This window comes from Nomascus leucogenys, chromosome 6, assembly GCF_006542625.1.
Source record: "Nomascus leucogenys isolate Asia chromosome 6, Asia_NLE_v1, whole genome shotgun sequence".
Lineage (NCBI taxonomy): Eukaryota > Metazoa > Chordata > Mammalia > Primates > Hylobatidae > Nomascus > Nomascus leucogenys.
In genome coordinates this window covers 31,870,070-31,885,678 of record NC_044386.1, presented here as the reverse complement: position 1 = coordinate 31,885,678, position 15,609 = coordinate 31,870,070, and the positions used below count along the sequence as shown (strand labels likewise).

Sequence of the window (15,609 nt, the reverse complement as noted above, 5' to 3'; positions counted from 1 at the left end):
ACCCTATTGTGAACTGAGCACGTGAGGGATCTAGGTTGTGCACTCCAATGCCTGATGACCTGAGCTGCAGCAGTTTCATCCTGAAACCATCCCCACCCCCATCCATGGAAAAATTATGTTCCCCAAAATCAGCCCCTGATGCCAAAAAGGTTGGGGACTGCTAGTCTAAAGTCTCAGTGACTCTAGAGGTATCCTACTGAGCTCTAGAAACCAGTGTCTACCTCTGCCTCTAGTGACCACCTGGTACTTACCAAATCTTTGAGGTTTATGGGGCTCTTGTGTTCACAGAGAATCTGCACAGCTTGAAGGCAGCCCTGCGCTGCTGGAGGAAGGAAAATATAAACACCACAGCCAATCACACAGTTATTCACAACCAGGGGTATCAGATACTTCAGGAAGGAAATGTTCATATTCTACCCACTCTACATATATTCACTCTAGTTGCATTGAAGAGAAATGGTATTAGGAAGGTTAAGAGTGAGGTGTTTAAAATTACTGCTTAATTTCAGAGTTATGCAGGCCTAAAGCCAGTGACTGCCAGTTGCCTTTAGGCAAATATTTGGCTCAGGTTTTCACAGGACTTAGCTTTCCCACAACTAGCAATAAAACACATGTGTAAATCTAATCACTCATAGTTCAGTGTCAACGTTTGTCACTTGAAGTTGTGTAATCATACTAAACAAAATGTTAGTAAATAAAATTGACTGATGTTCATAATAATCCTCAAATCAAAAAGTCTGTATCATACATTACCTGAAATCTACAAATGCTTAGAATATCTCTTAGTTTAAAAATAAACCTTAAATTAGTTAAAATTTATTAATCGTGATAATTTTCAGTGGTTAGGTGGCAAAGCAATTGATGAATTCTAGGCATATGCCTCGGTAAAACTGTGTAGGTTTTACAAAGAGAGGAAAATGGGAATGTCTAGAAATGATGACAGAAAAGAGCACCAGGAATAGTATGGAAGGTTAATGGCCTGAATAAGGAAAAAGAAAAGTTGGTGTTTCTAATGGCAGAAGAAGACAAATAGGAGGATGAAAGTTACCTGCATAATGTAAAGCTGTTTTCCCAGAGCTGTCAACACTTTCGGCTGGGCATTTAGACTATAAGAGAAAAATAAATACATCCATATAATAAAATACCCTGCACCAATTCTATTCAGTTCAGACTTTTCCTGCAAGGTATGATGTGACTTATTAGGAAGACTATTAACTTAAATAAGCCCCAACTGCTGTGTTCCAGGGGCCTGTAGTCTCCTATGGGGAAGGAGACTCATGTCTTTGGGATGGGCAAACTCTTCCCTCCTTGCCGCTTCACCTATCTGTTCCTCTCCTTCCCTCACCACTCCAGCACCCCACCAGCTAATAGACATGCTCTAGGCTCTCTCATCTTGATCCTATCTTTTCCCCCATCTCCTGCCCTTTCTGTCCCCCTTCACGAAACCAGCTTTCTCTTAAGGATTACCCACATGCAGTCCATGCACCCTCACCTCCATTCACTCCTGAAAACACTGCAGTTGGGTGTCCCCTCTCGAGTCCAAGGAGACGGCCTTGGTCAAGGTCACCAACAACCTTCATGTTTCCAATGACAATAAACATTTCTGTTCTCCTCTCTCCAACCTCTCAGCTCCTAGAGCCCTGCTTGGCTCATCTTGCTCTGCTTTTCCTCTTGCGGCTCCTCCTCTAGCCAAACAGAAAACCTCAGGGCTCCTCAGTGTTCTTCCTCTAAGCTCTTTTCCCTGGTAAGCTCCTCCACACCCACAGCCTGAAATATCATCTAGAAGAATGGACGCTAGTGACTCCCAAATGTGGAGATCCTAACAGTAACAACAATAAGTGCTGTGTTAAGTATTAGCTCTCACATGCCAGGCACTGTTCGAAGAACTGCTTTAGGTCCCCTAACAACACGAGGTAGATACTATCATTACTTCCACTTTCAGATGAAGAAACGGAGGCACAAAAAAGTTGATATATTGCTTAAGTCACAGTAAATGGCAGAGCCAAGATTCAAACCCAGACAGGCTGGGCTAGGGCCTGTATTCTTACACACAACAGTTGTCATCTTCAAGGGCTAGGCTTGATAACCCACTGCCTACTTCAAATCTCTGCTCTGATGTCTTATTAGCATCTCAAAGGCCCAGCCAAAATCTCTGGCTTCCCCTCCCCCATGCCCCAACTGCTCCTCCCTGACTACCTTCTCCATCAACAGCATCATCATCAGTCTAGACATTGAGCCAGAAACCAGCAACTCAGCTTTGATTCCTCCTCATCCTCCTCCCCCTTCCTCATCCTATATGTAGTGGACCACCATGTCCTGTCAATTTTTTTCTCCAAAACTCACCTCCAATCTACCCTCTTCCTTTTCTTGTTCCCAACATCCTTTTCTAGGACAGCATCTTCTCACCTGAACAGCTAAGGTGGCTTCCTGGCAGGTCTCCCCAGTTCTGCATTTTTCCCCTTTTTATCAATTCTCTAAACAATCAGAATTCTCTTCTAAAACTGTGACTCTCACTGTCTACTTAAAAGCCCCTCACAGTTCCATGCTGTACTTAGGATGAACTGCAGTCAAGCCCATCATGACATACAAGGCCCTGCATCCTGTGCTACTTTCCTCCTTACTTGCTCTGCCCCAGGCCCACACACTGGCTTTCTTCCCTCCCTGGCCAGCACCTTTCTGACCTCAGGTCCTTTGCATACATTGTTCCATTTGCTTAGAACGCTTTTCTTGTGGCTCTTTGCATCCTTGGGAGGTCTCAGCTTAAATATCACCTCCTTCGCGAGGCCTTCCATGAACCTCCACCTCTGATTCCTCTCTTACAGTAACCCGTTAGCTTCCTTTTGACTGCTGTGCAATCTGTAATGTTTATTTGTGGATTGTTTACCAGACTGGGAGCCCCACTGGAATACGGGCTGCTGTTTGTCACTGCTTGACACGATGCACAGTGCCCCGGAAACACAGTATGAGAAAGGGCAGGAGGAATAGCTGAGGGTTCGGGGAGGGAGAGAGCTCGTTTGTTTTTTGTTGTTTTTTTGTTTGTTTTTGAGATGGAGTCTCGCCCTGTCACCCAGTGGCGAAATCTTGGCTTGCTGCAACCTCCGCCTCTCAGGTTCAAGTGATTCTCCTGCCTCAGCCTCTTGGGTAGCTGGGATTACAGGCATGTACCACCAGGCCCGGCCAATTTTTGTATTTTTTAGAAGAGATGGGGTTTCACCATGTTGGCCAGGCTGGTCACGAACTCCTGGCCTCAGGCGATCCACCCGCCTCAGCCTCCCAAAGTGCTAGGATTACAGGCGTGAGTCACTGCACCCCGCCTGAGAGCTTATGTGAATTTGAAGAATCTCAAAAGGCTCTATTTGTGCTCATTGCCGTGAGAAGGAAGAACTTTACCTTGGTAGCCACTGGAGAGGGGAAATGGCTCCAGCAGACGGGCAATAAGAGCAAAAGCCTGGAGAGCCCAGGGAGATCCGTAAATGCAGAGGGTATAGGAGTGGGGGGCAGCAGGAGGAAACGGGGATCACAGCACAGAGAGCCTGGGCTACTGAGACAAGAGGTGAAGAACTGGCTAGAGAGCAAAGAGGAACAGGACCTGGGAAAACAGCCCAACAGGAGGACACGGCTGAGGTTTTAACCACCATCCAGGAAGAAGAACAATCTGGATGGTTTGGCAGTGAGAGGAGGTAATAACACACTACCACACTAGTGAAATGTTTGCCCTTCCGTGGTAAGAAGAATGGAGATTAAGTTAGGACTTACCATGCTTTGGCCTAATTTTAAAACAGCACAAGGAACTGTTTAAAGGCTTCAAAGATTCCGAAGAAAAACCAATCCATTTGCATAACCAGATATAAGATTACATGAGAGACTAGAATATCTGGTTCTTGCCCACGAGAACATCCAGCTTGTCAGGTTAATTCTTCCTTAAAATCAGAGTCAGATGCAAAGTCTGGATAGCCAAGCCAGAATGGGAATGGAGATTTCAAACATAAATCAATTACTTAAAAATTGAGGTAGGGCCAAGGATATGGAGGCAGAGCACTTCAGCAATGATTTTCACTTATCCAGAGTGTCTGGTCCCAGAAGAGGCAGGTAAGAAAAGTTCTATTTCAGTTGTCTTCAAAGGGAAGCCTCATAATACAACATCACAGACATTAATCTATTTTTCTTGAATTTCGCTTCAAAGACCTGTTAAGGTTAAGCATTCTTGGAACTGGCAATAGCTTGCATCATGTAACGCAAGACAAGAAGCTGTGTGATCAACAGCGCAGGACAAGTTGAAGAATGTGACCACATTTCTGCATTAGAATTTCAAAGCCAAATTAAAGCAAGATGCTGGGTCCCAAATAGTGCTTGTGAAGGCCAAGACAACAGTTCAACAGAACAGACAGTACAAGCAAACACGTATTTTATTGCTCTATGCTGTTCCTGAAAACAGCCAGTTTGCATTTTGACTGGCAACAACTGGATGTTACCGTATGGATGGCTATTGGGAATTCATTAAATATTAATCTTTAAAGATTTATGGAAGTCGTCACTTTAAGGGATCGTTACAAACTTCCTGGCAAGATTATTGAACCAGGGAGTTGGCTGAAAATTATAAAGAAGAATAAAACCAAGGACTTAAACGAAACCCAAGAACTGAAGCTCATCAAGTTATATATGAGGAAATAATGGTTGAAATTTTGCTTCTCAAAGAAGAGCTGCATTCTACTGATGATTTCACAATACTAGGATACTGGAGATCCTGTATGGTAAGGATCTCCAACAGCTTAGAAACCATGTTTTAAAAACTTACACTATTCAGAGGGTGTAAGTCCTTCAGCAAAGAAAAGGAGGAACCAAATAAAGGGGAGAAAAAGGCTAGGTCCCAAAAGAAGACACTCCAATTTTGATTAGATCCTCTTCTCTGCCAGTGGAGTTGCTATGGAGACAATCTTCTCCTTGGCTATCATTTCAATCATGAAGCTTCTTAGGAAACACAGGACTGGGGACAGTATTTAAAGGAGTGTGTATGGAGGGTGTGTTTGTTCTTTCACAAATATGATTACTTTCGAATTGTAAAACCGACACATTTACAATTCTAAGTTGTCACCACCTTACCTGAAGGAGCTTCCTGATGCATTCATGGTGGCTGTTCTTGGCTGCGAGATGTAAGGCGCTGTGTCCTAAATGGATTTTTTCAAATAATAATTTTTTTTAAAAAGGCCACACTTTTAAAAAAATCTCTTTCTTATCTATGAGAAGACAGCTATAAGGAAATATATTGTTCTCCAAAAAAGACGGAACTGTGTGTTTTTGTTTTTGTTTTTGAGACAGGGTCTCACTCTGTCACCCAGGCTGGAGCGCAGTGACGCAATCATGGCTCTCTGCAGTCTCAACCTCCTGGGCTAAAGTGATCCTCCCACCTCAGCCTCCCAAGTAGCTGGGACTATAGCCTCCCAAGTAGCATGTCACCACACCTGGGTAATTTTTGTATTTTTTGTAGAGATGAGATTTCGCCACGTTGCACAGGCTGATCTTGAACTCCTGAGCTCAAGCAGTCCTCCTGCCTTGGCCTCCCAAAGTGCTGGGATTACAGGCATGAGCTACTGTGCCTGGGCTGGAACTGTTATTCTTGAGAATAGGGAGAATCGAGCATCCCCCATCCCACCTACTGGATGACGTTCACAGGCTCCAACTGCCGTTCTCTTGGGGCGCGAAGCAGCTCCAGGCTAGACGCTTGCGGTGGACTCATGATAATGCAGCTCAGCAGCTCTGCTTTCAGCCGTCAATATGTTTGCCAAACATCCTGGGTCCACAAGAGCCATGCCAGGCTACACCCACCACAGGCTGAGGAATCCAGTGAAGGCAACCCACAAGCCAGCAGAATACATCAAAGATCCACACACTTCAGCCCCTACTCTTGACATCTCATTTCCCTCTCCTCTCAATGTGCTCCAGCCCTGAATGGAAATTACCTGGAGTTTTCTGATTTTCAAAGTTCTTATATAGAAGAAGGGAGAGTTGTAAAATTCTCAATGAGGCCTTTCCTGACTTTCTCGTTTCAAATTCCAATTTCTCCGTACTCTTTTACCCCTACTCCTTGCTTTATTTCTTTATCCTTCATAGCACTTAGCAGCTTCTGTCATTCCCTTTTACCTCTTTCTCTATACAGACACACACTTACATAGTTAATTGTTTTTCCCCCTACAAGAATATAAGCTTGGTGAGGACAGACACCCCTGTTGATTCCCTGCTGTATCTCTAGTATGGACAACACTGCTGCTGCACAGTAGGCTCTCAATAGATTTCTGTCCATCTGAATTAGAGGGTATGCTAATTTCAAATGTCTGGATTGGGGGACCTGGGGAGAGGGTCAGAGCAGAGGACCTGACCACTGCCAGATACCCCACCACACCTAGTAAACTCTTAATCCTGGATTTCCCAAGCTATTTGACCTAATATAACACCTGTAGATAACTCCCATACTTTAGGACATGTTTAAAGCACTTTCTCAACCTTAGCACCACTGACCTTATAAGCTGGACAATTGCTGTGGCTGGTTGTCCTATGCAGTACAGGGCGTTAGGCAGCATTGCTGGCCTCTATCCACTAGCGGTCCAAATGTGACAATCAAACATGTCTCTAGAAATTGCCAAATGTCCCCTGGGGGGCAATATCAAGCCCAGTTCATCAGAATCACTGACTTCGAGAAACGATTTCTTTTCTTTTTTTTTCCAAAGCCCAGGCTGGAGTGGAGTAGCACAAGCATGGCTCGCTATAGCCAAATCTCCTGATGTCAAGTGATCCTCCCACCTCAGACTCCCTAGTAGCTGGGACCAAGGTGGACGCCACCACACTTGGCTAAATTTTGGTAGAGCTGGGGGTCTCACTATGTTGCCCAGGCTAGTCTCAAACTCCTGTCCTCAAGCAATCCTCCTGCCTTGGCCTCACAAAGTGCAGGGATTACAGGCGTAAGCCACCATTCCCGGCCAACAACTTCTTTATATGATGGTGGCCCAGGCCCCAAATATCTTTTTTTTTTTTTTTTTTTTTTTTTTTTTTTGAGAAAGTCTCACTGTTACTCAGGCTGGAGTGCAATGGTGCCATCTCGGCTCACTGCAACCTCTACCTCCCGGGTTCAAGTGATTCTCCTGCCTCAGCTTCCCAAGTAGCTGGGATTACACGTGCGTGCCACCATGCCCGACTAATTTTTGTATTTTTAGTAGAGACGGGGTTTCAGCATGTTGGCCAGGCTGGTCTCGAACTCCTGATCTCTGGTGATCCACCCACCTCGGCCTCCCAAAGTGCTGGATTACAGGCGTGAGCCGCCCCGCCCGGCCCCATTTTTCTTTCTAAATCAGTCTTCAGTCTGTAACACTGACCAGAAATTCACTAATTAGAGAATCATATAGCTAGGAAACACTGTATTTAAAAACTAGTGGGCCATAGGGCTATCGTGAATGGCACAAAAATGTGTAAAGTCAAATGATCTGATTCCTTCTATTTTGAGTTCAGCTGTACAGAGAGATTTTTAGGGTAGGTGTGAGGGAGAGTTGTTTCATCAGCACAAGACACTGAGAGACAGGAATCCCTCTGTCCCCTCCCAAAAGGAGGAGGATGAACAAAATTTAAAAATGAAGGAAGAGACATTCTTGGAAGTAAGAAGACAAAGATTTTCTCTTCCTCCTCCTCCTGTTATATCATATGAGATCCCTCCTTCCAGAGTGTATGAAGTGTAACTGTGTATGAGTTTAGTTACATGATGCATTAAATAGGCTTTGGTGGAGTAGCTTGGCCCTCCGACCATCACTTATACCACTGTTTCTATGGACAAGCACATTCTGAGTTTTAAACAAATGCCTTACAAATGAAGTTTTGGAACACGTCCTGATTGTAAGATGGAGACCGTTTATGTTGTGCACGCAATGCATTAACTTGTCCCTGCTGTGGACAAAAGCTGTTCTGCATAAGCAGCACCCACTGGAAAAAGGCACAGTTCTCCAAAGACAAGATGGTTGGGAGATGTAAACAACTTACTATAAAATAACAGGTTTTCTTTTTACTTTGAGTAAGTGTTCTAGTCATGCCTGGAAGTGCCGGGTTTCTATAGAAGCAAAAATTCTTTTATTCCCCAGCCCTGTGATGTTTTTCTAATGAGCAGCACAAAAGTATTTTTCACTAAAAATAGTCTCAAAATCCGAATGACGCATCATTCCCTGAACACTGTAACACTGAAGTAAGATGTCTCTCATTGCTAATATTAACACAAAATTCTCTCTCCAAATGCAAAATTTTCTGGACAAAATATTATTTTAGTGACAGAATCCAACTATGATGAGACAATGCATCTCTGGCTCCCATATAGCTGTGGATCTGTCTAGAATATCAGGAAGCAATTTCCCTATGGGCAAATAACAAGGGCAATCCTAAGTGCATTCCAGCAGAATTCTGCCTGCAAATAAAAGACTAATGATATTTATAAATTAAGAGTCTTGGACTATTACAAGTAGTCTAAGAACCCTTTTACTTAAAGGGTGTCTGAGTAGAATGACCCAGCTGCTCTGGCCATAGGGCACCTTTCCCTAAAACTACCTCAGACTATGACCATGTATTCAATTCTTAAGATAGCTGGAAAAAACAGGGAAGAATTAAGTAATATCAATCGAAAATGACACGACAGTTGATATTGCGCTATAACCACATCCAAGGCCTTATCTTCTGACAGTGTTTTGCTCTTAAAATTACTTGTAAAGCATCCATAAAAATTCTCAGACTTCCAAGCATTTCATGTGGAAAAATCGCTTTAAAAAATGCTAACAGATTCTTGCTTCTATAACTTAAATTCAGTCAAAAGTTTAAAAAGTAGGAAATTATACCAATTTGACCATCCTGAAGACATTAATCATGGATAAAAAGAATAAAAAGAGTCAGTGTAATAGATTTTGAAAGGTGGTTTTGTGTGTGTGTGTGTGTGTGTGTGTGTGTTTTGTTTTTTTTCAAAAATTCTACAGGGCAGGATTTATGGTAACAGATCTTTGTACCAGTTCTCACTGGATCTTGAGATTGAAGGTGACTGCATCTCAGTAATAAAGTGGCAAAACTTAAGGTAGGTTCCACACGGAAAGACAATACTTGTAAAAGCTAAGCCATTTAATTCATCCCCTAACCACCACAACAAACGTTTAGGACTAGTGATGACCACTAAGCACTGTTACTAATGTAACCTCATCCTTCCCTTGTATTCAGATATGCTTTCTTGAGAGGGAGAGTGAATAGGTAGGTATTATAGCCAACAGGTAAGACACAGGCATGGGCAATCAAAGCCATTACAATTTAACCTGTTTATTGGGAAAGAAAAAAATAAGAAGTGTTTTTCTAGATGCACTTTTTTCCATGCAGTGTTCTTCTTCTTTTGTTCCTATGTTCTCTTTGCATGCTTTCAAGAAATCATGGGAAGAAGCTGGTACCTCACTCAGACCAAAGTAAAACAATGAAGCCCAAGGAGCAAAGTGCTGGCATCTTGGCTAAAAATATCAGGTGAGAAGGAAGTGACGGAGCTCTGAGACATCTTCAACCCATGAAATGTTTGGACAATGTCCTGTGGCCACAAAGTGCTGTGGATTCCACCAATTTCAATTGGTTCCCACTGGCGAATCCTGGGAAATATCCAGGCTGTGTCCGCAGCACTCCCTCCAGTGTTGCTTCTTAGAGAGTGGTGCCATCTCAGTCTGCAGGAAGTGGGCACTGCCTTGGGGCATCCAGGTCTTCCTGCCCAGCACTGCACCAGCCTCTCAGGAACTGGGTTAGGGCTCTGGTAGTAAATACGAGCTCTACCCACAGGGTGTTATGAGGCCACCAAGAACTATGCTTCTTAAGAGCCTTTAATGGGGGAAATGAAACTGGCGGGCTATTTAATAAATTAAAATGCAGGATATAGAATTTATTATATAATGTGATCTCAGGCATGTAAAAATGTATTGGGACAATCTGGAAGGAAATACAACAAAATAGAAATTTTTTTTTCTTTCTGATAAGAGTAGGAACTTGAGTTATCTTCTTCTTTATAGTTTACTGTATTTCTCAACTTTTCTACAATGAGCATGTATTTAAAAAAAAACTTATTCTGGCCGGGCATGGTGGCTCACGCCTGTAATCCCAGCACTTTGGGAGGCTGAGGTGGGTGGATCACCTGAGGTCAGGAGTTCAAGACCAGCCTGGCCAAGATGGTGAAACCCCGCCTCTACTAAAAATACAAAAATTAGCCGGGCGTGGTGGTGGGTGCCTGTAATCTGAACTACTCAGGAGGCTGAGGCAGGAGAGTCACTTAAACCTGGGATACGGAGGTTGCAGTGAGCAGAGATCGTGCCAGTGCACTCCAGCCTGGGCAACAGAGCAAGACTCCGTCTCAAATACAAAAACAAACAAACAAAAAAACACACACAAAAAAAACCCAACTTATTTTTCCCTATAATAAAAAGAGGTGAGGGAAGATTTTGGTTATGCTGAAAATAACTACAGTCCTGTCTAATCGATTTCTTAACATCAAGTACAATGAAACAAAACTATGTGACGGCACCAGTTTATTCACTCTGAGCTAATGCTTTCAGATTATGGGTTTCTTAGAGGGAAACTTACCCTACTTAAGAGGACATACATCTCATCAGGGGTATTTTAGCAAATCATACTGCACCATGTGGTTTTATGGCATAACTTTAAGAGCAATGACAATGAACTTTAAAAACAAACACAATAATTGAGTCTTGAGATTAAAGATTACTTTAATTGGAAAAACATAAACTAGTATTTCCCTCAAGGCAGTCACTTAAGGAAACCATTTATCCCCCCATATTGGTGTTGCCATTTCTCAAAATATTTTTGGAACTTTCTGTGGAACTGCTCAGAAAAATCATTCTGTTATTTCAATCACTCCCTGTTTTTGACCAAAAATGGTTTTACCAGTTTGAAACATCATTTACCTGACTTGACATCAAAATTTTTTAGGGCTCTTAGGTTTGCCCTAAAAAAAAAAAAAAAACCCTATTCTCAAAGGATAAAGATTCCCAACCACTGAGATTCTTATTTTTAAGTCCTCACACAATGAAAACAGTTCTAAACCTGTTCCCAACCATATTTTGAGTAATTATAGCATTCCTGCAATACCTGGCTGATCCCCCAAGATGACTAGTCTGAAGAGGCCAATTTTGGGGGTGGGAGAAAAGAAAGGGATCCATTACAGATTCACGAAAAGCCAAGATAAGGCAATGGAGTTAGGCTAATTTTGTATCCCAGTAAACACTAATAAAAACCTATTTGAAGCCAAAAATTCTCAAGTACAATAGAAAAATGAAAAGCCATCAGTGGTTGCTTTGGTCTTTTGGGGTGGCCAGCAGGGGCAGAATCCCAGGCTGGAGACCCCAGGGGCTCCTTCTTATAGGACAGTGTTTTATACAAGATAAGACTACGCTACCTTTTCTCTCCATTTGCCTTGTTCATCATTTGTCAACACTGGCTTCACATTAGAATCACCCAGGGAGCTTTAAAAAAATACCAGTTGACTGGCAACATCCAGACAATGGAATCTGAATCTCCGAGGGTAAAGTGTAGGTATACATATTTGTGTGTGTGTGTGTGTGTACTGTTTATTCTTCTCTTTTCCCTTCCTTCAAGTCCCCAGGTGAACTGGATGCCCTGAAGTACAGCAAGGGGTGAGAATCGTGGGCAGCTGGTCCAGATGAAGTTCAAGGCTTCAATCTACAGAGCCTATCTCAGTTGATGAAATGAGCTCCTGAGTAACTCACCATCACCTCACACTATGATTCACAAAAACAAGAATTAGGGACTATTGCTTGGTCTGTACATATAATCTTAGAAAATAATATAAAAAATGAGGATAAGAAGCATACAGTCTCTAGTTGACTAACCACATGAAAGATGAAAACACAGAAGTATGGCTACATAACAAAACCATGTCAGAGTCTAGCTATTGGAGATGATTCTCTTTTCTTCTTTTGGACTCTAAATTTTATCTGTAGACTCTAATTTTTTTTTTCTTTTTTTGAGACAGAGTCTCGCTCTGTTGCCCAGGCTGGAGTGCAGTGGCACAGTCTTGGCTCACTGCAACCTCCACCTCCAGGATTCCAGTGATTCTCGTGCCTCAGCCTCCTGAGTAGCTGGGATTACAGGTGCATGCCACCATGCCTGGCTAAATTCTTTTGTATTTTTAGTAGAGATGGGGTTTAACCATGTTGGCCAGTCTGGCCTTGAACTCCTGGCCTCAAGTGATCCACACACCTCAGCCTCCCAGAGTACCGTAATTACAGGATGAGTTACCGCACCTGGCCTTAAATTTTCCATAATGAATATGTATCACTTTTTGATACCTAATCTAGTGCTGGGCTTGCTGACTTAAGAGACTAAAAACCACATACCGGTAGTATCTTGGGCTGTCACATCCACACCATGTGTAACCATGACCCTGAGGCATTCCACGTGTCCTTTTGCAGCAGCAAGATGGAAACTGGAAAGAGAAGTAAACAAAATCTCCTTGAGATTTCTACTCTTTAATGTTCATCTCCAACAAAGTTTCCCCCCACTCCCCGCCATTTCATGTACACTTTCTCTTCCTTGAGCTCTACAAGCACCCACTGACTAGGCATTATTATCAATCTCATTTTAAAGAGGAGGAAACAGAGGCTCAGGATGGTCTGATGCTCATTGACAGCTTTAGTTAAGGGATGGAGCAGGAGTTTGATCTTCCAACCCCAAAGACGAGGCTTCAAAAAAGTAAGATTCAGCCATATATTTGTCTCTTGATGAAAGTCCCAACTAGGTTGAATTTCTAAGTAATATGTCTTTATCAGTGTTTTCCTATTGTCTAGTGTTTTCACCACAGCTGTTTCACCATTTTAAAGTGATATGCTCTAAAAAGAAAATCTTGTCTAAGTCAAACAGTGGCCAAGGTTCTTGGACAACTCAATGCCCACTGTTGTGTTGTATCTGAGTAACAACAGTTGCATGCAATATTTGATAAGTGTCTAATGTGGGTCAAGCATCTGACTACACACTTTTATGCATTGTTTTTCATTCCTATGACAGCTCTTTAAGGTGAGTTCTATTACTTTCTCCATTAGATGGCAAGTGTCTATACTCTGGTGCAAATAGCATTAGAGAAAGCCCACCATTAAGATTCCAGAACTCAATGAAACTTGGGAGCACATTTAGACTGGGCATTAGAAGGGATAACATCCAAATGCCAATTCAATCATCCCTCCAGATCCCGGGATGAAGGGCACCTTTGCATGCAGAAAGAAGCAAAGTACTATTCCACTGGGCAGTCAGGCCCAGAGGCCAAGATGGCTGCAAAATTTGGGCAGGTTTCCCTTCTCTCAGTTGCCATCCTGTAGAGAGGTTAATGAGCCTTCTAGTTCTTCTCCTGAGTCAGTCATGTTTTAGGAATGTGCCCTCAGGATACCTCTCATGAAGTCCCTTAACGTCTGCACCTCTGAATTAATGCCCAGATAATATTTTCTTGCTGGGAAGGATCTGTCATTGAAATCCAGGGTAACATTCAACTGGAAAGTCCGATAGCTGATATTTAAACCTAAGTTGGTCTGATTCCAGACCTCTTCTCTTAATAACCTGGCTGAGTGAGGGGGACATATCAACAAATAGGAATACTTTAGTACTAGTTGCAAATCAGCCATAACATAATTATCTGTGTGTTTGGGGAAGTCATTTTAACCTCTCTGTGCCTAAATTTCCTCCCTTGTAAAGGCTGGGGATCAAGTCAAATAATTTCTAATGGTTACCTTGGCTCTAACGTTTAATTATTTTAGCTTACCTGGCTCTACTCACAGCAACTATTTCTGTATTTGTACAGCAATCTATGTGTAATGTCTATTTACAGTCAAAATTTATTTTATAAGTGATTTCACATTACAATGAAACTTTGCATACAATGATTTGGGAGTGTAGTGACTTTTTTTTTGAATATTTTTTGAGATGGAGTCTCATTCTGTTGCCTAGGCTGGAGTGCAGTGGCATGATCTTGGCTCACTGCAACCTCCACCTCCCAGGTTCAAGTGATTCTCCTGCCTCAGCCTACTGAATAGCTGGGATTACAGGCATGTGCCACCATACTCAGTTGATTTTTGTATTTTTAGTAGAGACGGGGTTTCACCATGTTAGCCAGGCTGGTCTCAAACTCCTGACCTCAGGTGATCCACCCATCTCGGTCCCCCAAAGTGCTGGGATTACAGGCGTGAGCCACCATGCCTGGCCATAGTGACTTATTTAAATGGAATTCCTGATTCAATATAGCTTAACCAAACTGTACTGGTAGTGCAATAATTCCTCCACTTCTCAACATTGTTGGAATAGCTTCATTTTACAGTAAGTTCAACTTTAAGCAGTAAGTCTTTTATTAATCTTGGTGGAAGGTTTCTAAAAGTTTCCCAGCCTTACTAATAGTACATGTAACATAATTAATTGCTCTTGGGAATATGGAGTCTCCTCAATTATTGAATTGCATGTTTAGGGATACTAACTGAAATGCCCCTGGATTACTAAGCCCTAAAATTGATTAATATTTAGCTTCTTAATGTCTTTGTTCTTGTTTCTAAGCTGTTCACTATGCCATCTCCTATGACAAGAGGAAAACTAAATCAAAAGTATCTAAATAAGAGAGTAGCCATATCCCATTCTAAAGATAAACATACCAGGAAGTGTCTACTGCCCATGTGCATATACACACACCCAAATCAATCCATTGATCAATTATATTTATCTATATTTAACTTTTGATTGAAATATAACATGTAAAGAAAGCTACACATATAATTGTATAGCTTGCTAAATTTTCACAACTGAAATATTTTGCCATCATACTAATCAAGAAACAGAATGTGGTCAGAGACCCCAAAACCCTCCTGCTAGCACCCCAGAAGTTCTCCATGTGCCCTTTTTAGTTACTAACCCCCTTCCCCATGTGATATTTTTATTTTTGTCTACTCTGAGGCTTCTTGGATTACCTCTGGATTACATAGTCTATTATGGGTGGTTGGAACTGCAGACCATCTGACAGTGAAGCATTATTGTAGGCCACACCTGTACATTGGTAAATGCAGTCTGATGAACGTGATATGATATTCTACAAATGATTTGGGAAATGCAGAGTTTCAGGATCATCACTTGGAAGGCCCACGATCAATACAAGGCAGAAGTGAGGTGTTAAGAAGCTGTGCTCAATTTCCAATTCCACAATAGAATTTTCTTAGACATAGCTTTTTAAAATAAAATCCCTGATATCAACCTAAATTTATATATTTGATCACTGAAATACATTTTAAGGGATCCAGTTAGTTAAAGCTTCATTGCATATGTTTTAATATATTGTGTGATAGCGAGATATTTTATTTTGTCCTCCCTCTTCCATTGAGAGTTTAGATCAATAAGTGACTTTTTTTCTCTATTCTGGGGACTTTCCAACTATTATCCTGCAGAATGCTTGTGTCCTGCTGAGAAAACAGAATGACAGAACTTTCCAAATTCATTATTTTCTCTTCCTGTATTTTACCTAAAGCTGCATCACTTACTGCTCTTACAGATAAAACAGACAAAGTACAAACA

At 42.0% G+C, this 15,609-nt stretch overlaps 1 protein-coding gene across 2 annotated transcripts in view; it reads right to left on the bottom strand.

The window, feature by feature from the left end:
* RAI14 (retinoic acid induced 14) overlaps positions 1-15,609 on the bottom strand; it is a 145,406-nt gene that overhangs the window by 23,986 nt on the left and 105,811 nt on the right. For both annotated transcript variants that reach the window (XM_030813956.1, XM_030813957.1), the window contains exons 3-6: positions 12,411-12,499; positions 5,101-5,165; positions 1,049-1,106; positions 252-322 (exon numbers count right to left, since the gene is read on the bottom strand). In XM_030813956.1, coding sequence (XP_030669816.1) covers positions 252-322; positions 1,049-1,106; positions 5,101-5,165; positions 12,411-12,499 — 283 coding nt within the window. The remainder of the gene's footprint in view (positions 1-251; positions 323-1,048; positions 1,107-5,100; positions 5,166-12,410; positions 12,500-15,609) is intronic.